This window comes from Cyprinodon variegatus, unplaced genomic scaffold, assembly GCF_000732505.1.
Source record: "Cyprinodon variegatus isolate N-32 unplaced genomic scaffold, C_variegatus-1.0 Scaffold11, whole genome shotgun sequence".
Classification (NCBI taxonomy): Eukaryota; Metazoa; Chordata; class Actinopteri; order Cyprinodontiformes; family Cyprinodontidae; genus Cyprinodon; species Cyprinodon variegatus.
Genome location: NW_015150464.1, coordinates 2676510 through 2685357, shown reverse-complemented (window position 1 = coordinate 2685357; position 8848 = coordinate 2676510). Strand labels below are relative to the sequence as shown.

General features: G+C 36.8%; 1 protein-coding gene across 1 annotated transcript; it reads left to right on the top strand.

Annotated features, from left to right (window-relative positions):
• The first annotated feature begins 351 nt into the window (after positions 1-351).
• On the top strand, positions 352-4244 carry LOC107088319 (chromosome unknown open reading frame, human C7orf55). The gene is made up of 2 exons (XM_015380428.1): positions 352-526; positions 3768-4244. Exons 1-2 carry the CDS (start codon positions 398-400, stop codon positions 3969-3971), a joined length of 333 nt encoding a protein of 110 aa, XP_015235914.1. The 5' UTR covers positions 352-397; the 3' UTR covers positions 3972-4244.
• The last annotated feature ends 4604 nt before the right edge of the window (positions 4245-8848 follow it).

Here is an 8848-nt window from a genome sequence, read left to right as displayed (position 1 = left end):
CAGTTGCTTATATCTTTATTTTTGCACCAAGCAGGTGTCCAGGTTGATACATGCTGGGGTCTTTCTGCACTTCTCTCTCTTGAACTCCCCTTCCACGGTTTTCTTTTTCTTTTTCTTTTTTTTTTTTTTTAGTGTGCTGACTTAATAACTTGATACATTTTAAATTCTTCCCCTTAAAACTATGAACCACAGGGAATATGTCAAACAGGTGTGATGGTGATTATCCCTGTAAAAAAAAAAAAAAAAAGATTACCTGTTGCAGAAGCCAAGCTGTCATCCAATTTATAAAGCGTACAATGCCGCCACCTTGTGGTTGTTACACAGAATGACAGTGCTCTGTTTGATTGCTAATGCCTGGCTGCCCTGACGCGCTGCTGGTAAGCAGTACACCGTGAAGATGGCGTCGCTCTCATCTCCTTTAAGAGTCTGTAGAGGAATATTAAAAGAGTTACGTGCGATTCAGGGACAGAGTTACAAACAGTCGCTGGCTTACAACTATGTCATAGATCAATTTCGCAAGAATAAGGTGAGTTTAGTCCCAATTTAGCCCAGGTAGATGTTAGCTAACTTGCTACCCACTAAAATTAAGCTTACCCTTCAGATTCATAGCAGCTCATATCTGGCATATTTTTGTAGTTCTGAAATCAAACCGCTAAACAAACAGTTATAGAATACAAATTAATGTCAGACACTGGTAGTTTTTGACATGTAATAAGCTGAAGGTGAGTAGAAGTGAAGGGCATGTTAGCATTAGCTTTGGGAACAGCTAACCGTTGACTTTAATGCTAAACATTAACCTTGTGTGTTTCTTTAGCCATTAGCTACAGACACCTGTGTTAAAGATAAATATAATGAAAAAATAATAAATACATGATATGTTGAAGCTTAATACATTTTATAAGATGTAAAACTTAATAATGAAAAGTTATGACAGTATATGATTTTAAGCGCAGTGAAAGAAATAGGTTACCCTTTTGGTGCTGAATTATTTCATTTTATAAGGAACAATTAGAATTGTATTATTATTTATTTTATTGTTGTTTATCATGCGTTTCAACAAAACTATAGATTATTTTTAAAAAGAAATTCACCTAAAAAGGTTTCTGCCTTTGTCTTGCAGTTCAGTTATACAGTAAACTACAGAAAATAAACAGAAAACTTACAATACTGGTAAATATTTGTGAGTGGTTAGGGCATAGAGCTTGGAATCCTGAGGATCTGAGTTTGAGTCCCACTTCAACAGACTGCCACTCTGGGTCCCTGAGCATGACCCTTAAAGTCGTAGGGAAGTCATATTTAAATGTCAAATCATTCTGGCTTAAACATGTATATAAATGTACTCTTTATCAGATGATATTGTCCCAAAATTAAGAAAATTTCTACTTAAAAAAAATAATAAATGCTGTTTTTTATTTTTGCTATCTTATGCAGGCCAGTTAGTTATACGTCAGCCTGAACACCTAAATTCGGCCATATATCAACGTTCATCTGTCAATTTTTTCCAATCATAGCATCTTGATTCATATTTCGCAGCTAATATACGCAACAGTTGAAATAAGAATAATTTACTTTCCCATTGAGTCCCGACCCATTGTTCATGGGGATTGACGTCTTTGTCTTCAGCAGGCGTAGAGCTAACAGAACTGGCAGCGTTGCGAGGCAAGGGCTGTAAGCTTTCTACCCCAAACCAAGCTTCTGCCGCCCTGGCGTCCTCTTCCACTACATCTTCGTCCCCGCTTTCCTCCTTGAAATAAAAAATGTATGACGGAGGAGACTCATCCACGACCTCTGACAGTAAACTCTCCTCCTCTTGCATGTTTCCGCTGTCCATAGCGTTCCTTGACAGTGTTGTATCTAAGTCACCAATATAGTGCTACTCGGTCCCAATGTAATTTCCCATTGGGAACCTACTAGCACTAAGTTGCTAACTGGTTAGCAAGATGCGATCTGAGAAACCGGCCAAAATCAAACTTGCTTGGGAACCTTCCGCCACAACAATCCTGCCCTCTTGATAAACGACCAATCACATTCACTTTATTCACTCGTGTAAAGTCGGGCACCACTGGGGTGAATTCGGAAATGCAACGGTTGGAACAGCCACTTCCCTATGACTAACCACACACAGCTTTCCAGGTGCCCCACGATGGCAGTCCGCTGCTCCCCAAGGGGATGGGTTAAATGTAAATAGTTAATTTCGTTGCTCTGTACCTGTGACAGTATAATGACAATAAAAGCTGGAAGGAAAAATAGAAAAATATTGAAGGATATCTCCAAAACATCCACAGATATTATGTAATAAATCCCCAAAACAAGTTTTATTACTTAAATTGTTTGTATCACTTGGTTATCATACTTTGTATACCTACTGTAATGTTGATAAAGTTTATTATCAAAGCCGTTTGTGGGGCTTTAAATGTGTTCTAAAACAAATACATTACTGAAACACTGTGAGCTGTTGAGGTTAAGCACAGAAAATATTTAAGACCAAATATCTTATCCCTGTATTTTAGGCTGGATTCTCCCACTGCTCCACAATTTCTCTTGTGTCTGGTAAAAATCAGTCACCATCGTCCAGGATCTGTCAGTCGGTGTCTTCTTTGCCATCTAGGCTTAGAGCTTGCATTATTAATGCTTGGGAGGGCGCTGCTCAGCAGGATTGCTGTATGCATATCTATTTATTGAAGCAAAACAGCTTTGAGGAACTCTTGCTTGTCATATTTCGTTTTGACTCGCTGTACGTTGCTGCCTGAGCTTTAAAGTGTACATTTAAGACAGCAAAGAGGTCAGGGAAAATGTTTTGGAGAAGTTTATAGCAGGATAAAGTTCTAAGATAACATCTCCAGCTTTGCATATCTTACCGAGCCCTGTTCTTTTCATCACATAAAAAAGAACAGTCCATAACTTGCTGAAAGTACAACAAGGTTGTTAATGTTAGATGTTAGAGGAGCAGCCAGGAGACCAGTGCAAAAGTCAGAGAACCTACTGAGAGGTGGTCTGTTAGTTGTTCAAATTATACCTTTTTTTCTTGAAGTATTGCACAGTGGAAGTCCTTATTAGGCCTGTCACAGTGATACATTTTGCTGGATTATAAATTGTGCCAGAAGTTATTGTGAAAAAACGAAAGTATTGTCATTGGTTTTAAATTTAAAGTGTTCCCACACTGCAACTGTCACGTTCAGGTTTGAAAGCATTTCCATTCTGTTTTTCCAAATCTTATCCAGCATTTCTCTGCCATGTTGTTTCTCATGAGGCTCTTATGCTAAAATTGCCACGTGAAATAAGCAATGGTAGACTTTGTCATCCAGAGTCTTTAGTGGAAAGAACAGAATCAAGAAAAAAAAACCTCCAGATGGAAATTATTGAGCTGATTTTAATTTAAATAAAGGAATTTTAGTAGTATTGTTCTTTAAGTTTGCCAATAACAATGTTGGCTGAACAGCTAAGCTATGTGGAAGAAGGCCCTCTGGTAAGATGAAACCAAAATTAAACTTCCTGGTCTAGATGTAAAGTCTCTCTACTCGATGTAAACTAACTTCATCTTCTAATGGGTAAACATGGAGGTGGCAGCATCATCCTATGGGAATCATTTTTAGCAGGGAAAAAGTCTGATGCCAAATAAAAGGAAATACTTCCAGAAAAACTTGTTTGAGGCTGGAAATTAAAAGTAAGCCTAATAGAACCAAAACCAGAATGGCCTAGTCAAAGTCCAATGGATTATTGTCTATTTGTTTACGTTCGTTTGTTTATTTTGTATTTTCTGGTCACAGGTTACAGGAGAAAGGTACTGCAGAGCCCAACAGGAGGCGCACCATGCCTCGCTCACATACCTGTGTCTGCTGGCGTCCACCAGGAACCATCTGGCCCTGCATAACCTCTACCACGGCAAGGGGGAACGCAGCCCTGAGGAAGTAGCAGGCTTAGTAGGGCTCAGGGTGCCCACACAACCTGGAGGGAAAGGCTGGGAGAAATAAGGACATGAAGTTAATCGGTGGGAGAAAATCCTGGAACTCTGCTGAAATCACCTGCATAGAGAGCTGATGAATCGATCAGGCCTCATCCAGCTGCCCTCATCCTATCTAAACTATGTTGATCAGATGCTGCTGGTTCTGGAATTGTTGACTGAGGGAACTTGTTTATTCTGTTGAGCAAGTTTTGCTCAACGTGATCTGAAAAGGGATCAAATGTATGAATTTAAATATCTGTATGATATAAAAAGGCTGTAATAAACCTCCATCCCTACTGAACTGATCGTTATTCGGCTTTCTTTGCCGATGTATTAACGTGTGACGAGGTTTCCAGTGTTTGAATTTTGGGATAAGATCTCAAACTTTTTTTGTTTTGTTGCCACCATTTTTAACAAACGTATGTATTTGATTTATTGAAAATAAAAGGTTTTAACTGCTTCCAGATGTCTTTTTTTTTAACAAGCACGTGTATAAGTGCAGACAAAGGTTTTATTTCACATGTCAATAAATATATATATATATATATATGCATTTTATTTTATTTTTTTAGCTAAAAACATTTTTTTTCCAGTTTCATTCTTGTTTTATTTTCAGCTATTTTAATTTAAGGTTGAATACTGAGCCTTTTTAATTTTAACTGTTTCTTATTTTATTAGGTTTTTGCTTTGGAATTGGGCTTATTGGGTCTTTAAAAAGTAAAGATTTTTGCTTCCTTCTACTATATCTATCTATTCAGTGAACAGTGGGTTTGGTTTATACCAGAAAATAGATCTTTCTATTTTTTATTTACTTTTTCTTGACGAATTGATGAAATAAACATGTTAACGATCATAAACTGATTTGAAGAATTTGTATTGAAGTCCATTCCAGGTTCTCTAAATATTATTTGTTTTTTTTTTACTTATATATGTTATTCCAAATCACGACGACAACAAAATAGTTGTTCATCACAATACACTATCCAGGACTTTCTTGTTTCATGTTTTAGGAAAAATAGAAAAGATAAAACTCCACTTAGATGATTAAATTACGTTCCTTTGACTGAGGGAAAATCCAGAATATCAGAAAAAGAATCGAGTTAAGAGAAGGGAAGTCCCTGGCAGCTAGAAGAGGCAAGTTTATTTCTGTAGAAGAAATCGTAACTAAGGAAATTGGAAATGGTTTACTAAAATAAATAGGACGCAGAAACTGAATTTACATTTTAAATAAAATAGGTTTCTTCACACAAAATTATTTTCCCAAATAATATACACATCTGTAAGGAGGATTCATCTAAAAGGAAGGGGAAAAAAACAGTTTTACGAGACTGAAGCTTTCTCTTTTGGTTCTTCTGGTAGAATCCAATGTTTGCTTAAAGTTTTCCTTGGACATATTTTCCTCCCTTCTTGTCATGTAGTATCACTGTCAGAAAGCTTTTCCTTCATCTTGTGTGTGATGCAATCATGCTGCTGGTGCTAAGCAAGCTCTGCATTGGTGGTGAGACATTCAAGATTCAGTGAGGCCGTTCTGTTTTTTTGTTTTTCTTTGATCCTAAACTATGCTGGATTTACACATTCTTAAGATGTAACCTTACAAACAAAAACCAAGAAGACCACCTCTGCCCCTTTAATACATTCTACTAAATTGACCCAATGTCAATTTAGTAGAAATGACCTGTGTTATTATGTTTATTCTTTGCGAAGGAGAGAGAAAGTTGGTTGATTGAAAGATGGCTGAAGCTACATAAAAGGTGATCCTGGAGGAACATTTGAGACTGGACCAGAAGAAGAGCTTATTAATGTTTTTGCAATGATGCAATCGAAGTGCAGCTTGCAACCGTTCTATTTAAAAATCAACAGCCAGACTTTAAAAGTGGAGCTCAAACAGTTCATCCATCTGACTGTTTTTCAAAAAGGGACATTTTCTAAATTAGATGGCATTAGTTTATTTTTTTGTTTTAAAAGTTTTCAAAGACACACATTTTTGGAGAATAGAATAGAATTGAAAATCCCTTTATGTCCCACAATAGGGAAATTCTGGTGTATAAAGCAACAAAAGGATTATAGAAAAAAAAATTATCACACAAATGTGGACCTTAGAAAAGTGTATCAGAATAACATAATAGTGACGAGTCAAAAAATAAACAAATAAAATACTGTCCTGTTAAGTGTTTTAATAATATGAATACTGTGCACATGGAGAATAAATAACCAATATACAGCTATGGACATTTTTACAGTAATAGATATTTGAAAATAACAGCAACATCTGAGATGTGCAAAATGACAGCAGTATGTTATTTAACTGACTAAGATAGAAACTGTGCAAAATCAGCATAAGTGTAACAACTTATTGAGGTTGTTGGGAACATTGATGGTTATAGATCTGTGATAATGCTCCCTGATGCATTTAGGGTGAGGTAGTCTGTCACTGAAGGAGCTCTCCAGTTCTGCAGCATCTTCATGCATGGGGTGGGAGACATTATCCAACAGAGATGTTAATTTAGTTAGGATCCTTTTGTTTCCCACATCCAAAAGTAGGTTTTCTTTTGTTTACGTGTAGTTGAAGGTCTAAGAGAAGATGGGCCACCTTGTGCATTGAGTCTAACTCAGTGCGTCTGTGCAATGTGGCAATAAGAATAATTGTCTTGATGCCAAAAAGAGAGCCCAACAGATTTTGCTTTCTCAAATGAAGCAGTACGGCCATCGCCATGGTGTTCCGCTTGATTAATGCATATAAATAGCTTTATTATAATTCATGCAGGGAACATTACAGATTTTATAGACACTGCAATGTACGTAGAACAGAAAAAAAGGAGAAAACATGAAAGAAAGAGGAGATAAAAGGGAGACAATGATAAAAAATCTTCAGTCTGCTTCATCACCCGCATAGAGATGTAAAAAGAACAGCACAACCAACTTATATGGTATAAGAGATACAATAAAGTAGCACCTTGATACTATCACTGAAGTATAAGTAGTATTATTTAATCTGACATGTATACTGTGGTAGCTGAAGATAAGAATATGGGCTTTCTGTATGATGCATCTTCTCTTGATTTTGTATACATATTATACCTACATATGTCTCAGGAAAAAAAACTGCCAATTTAATGATAATAAGACTTTTGAATCTTAATAAAAAGGACATCAGGATATTTAGATCATGACCCAAACTTCTCAGGTAAACCAATTTCTCACTATTTCCTTTGTTTTTCTTTTGAGGCTACAGAAGCATGGTCCCACTCAGGGTGCCATTCATGCAGGGGCGGAGTCAGATGGGGCCCAGGGGTGGCCATGGCCACCCTTAGCCAATCATTGGCCACCCCTGTGGTAACCCCTACCATTTTTTCCCCCTAAAATAAAGATAGTGGCAGCAGTAATACTCTCAATATCCAAACAATCTTTATTTTTCACACATTAAAAATTACTTGACAACAAAAACACTGCAGTTAATTATGCACATTAATATACTAACATTAAAGATGATAAGTACAGAATTCATGCTCTTTTTAAAAATAGATTTTGTTATATGGGGTAAAGAGAAAATGAAAGTCATCTAGGAGTCTTCAGTTAATCCTAGATAAATTAAAACTATTCTAATAAAAACTTCTTAAATATATATATATATACCGGTATATTATTTTTTTTCTGAAATGAGTACCTGTAAATGTTAGGTTTCTGTAATGTTTTTCTTTTGATGTTCAGTTTTGCTTTGCTCTTTGTTTTATAGTTTTTTAATTGTTTAATTCTTAGTTTATTGTGTTCTTCGGGTTTTACTGTTTCAGTTTTGGCTTTGTTTTTTTCTTTTGAGTTTTCAGTTTTACTTTGCTCCATGTTTTATATTCTTAGTGGTTTAATTATTATTTTTGTTGTGTTTTCTGGCTATTTTCAGCTTTCTATGTTTTTTATTTGTTCCCCTCTGCTGCCCTCTTGTGTTCTCCTTTTTCCCTTGCTCTTTTCCTCACCTGCCCTGTGCTCACCTGTTCCCAATCTGCTTATTTGTCTTCTCTTTGTCTCAGTCTCCTTTACATGCCCACTCTCTTCAGTTCTTGTTTGTTTGACCTCCTCAGTCTACCTCCAACTCATCTCTCCGAGCCTTCCTCCTGGTTACAGTTATTCCCCTGATGACTCCATGGTTTTTGGTAATGTTTGACTTGTGTTTTCATGTGTTTTTTTTTTTAGATCTTTGAATTTTTGGACTCCTGGTTTCTTGTTTTGTTTTTGGACTTTGTTTTCAGTACTCATCATTAAATCTACTATAACTTCACCTCTGCCTTCCTGCCTCTGCTTTTGGGTCAACAATTCACAAACAAATCCTGACAGTAAATTTCTATTTTAAGCAGAATGAGTAATGACAATGGAAAGGAAATCAAACCTGGAAGAACTTTATCCACTATGACTTATAACTAGGAAGCAAGGATGCTTAAATATGTGTCTATTTGTTAGCAAAGGTTGGAGGAAAGTATAGTTAGTTCATTTTCCTGTTTAGATTAGTATAGATTGACCCTGAGGACCCTGACCAGACTGGCCACCTGGCCACCCTTCTAAAAAATGTCTGGCTACGCCTCTGTATTCATGCAGGAACCACCTCTGTTTCCGGAGCTGCATTGTCAAATTCACTTTTTCCTCCACGTTTATAACTCTACCCTTTTGCATTTTTTGCTCTTAATGCGCGGCGGTGACTAACGTTGCCTGCAGAGTGATTTAAAATAGACCAACCCTGGAGCAAAGCAGCGCGCAGTGGCACAAGGGGAGCAAGATGTGCGCACATGTACAAACTCATAACATCCTCAAACACGGCGGGGCAAATAAAACTGGGCGTCTCGCTTGATTTTACGCACAAATAAATAAATATGCAATTGTGCTTCTTCTCATCCTGCCATCCTGAATCAGGCAGCAGTG

Coding starts and splice junctions, on each gene's coding strand:
- LOC107088319 (XM_015380428.1), top strand. CDS start 398: ATGGCGTCGCTCTCATCTCCTTTAAGAGTCTGTAGAGGAATATTAAAA. Junction 527..3,767: donor ATCAATTTCGCAAGAATAAG/GTGAGTTTAGTC, acceptor TTCTGGTCACAG/GTTACAGGAGAAAGGTACTG.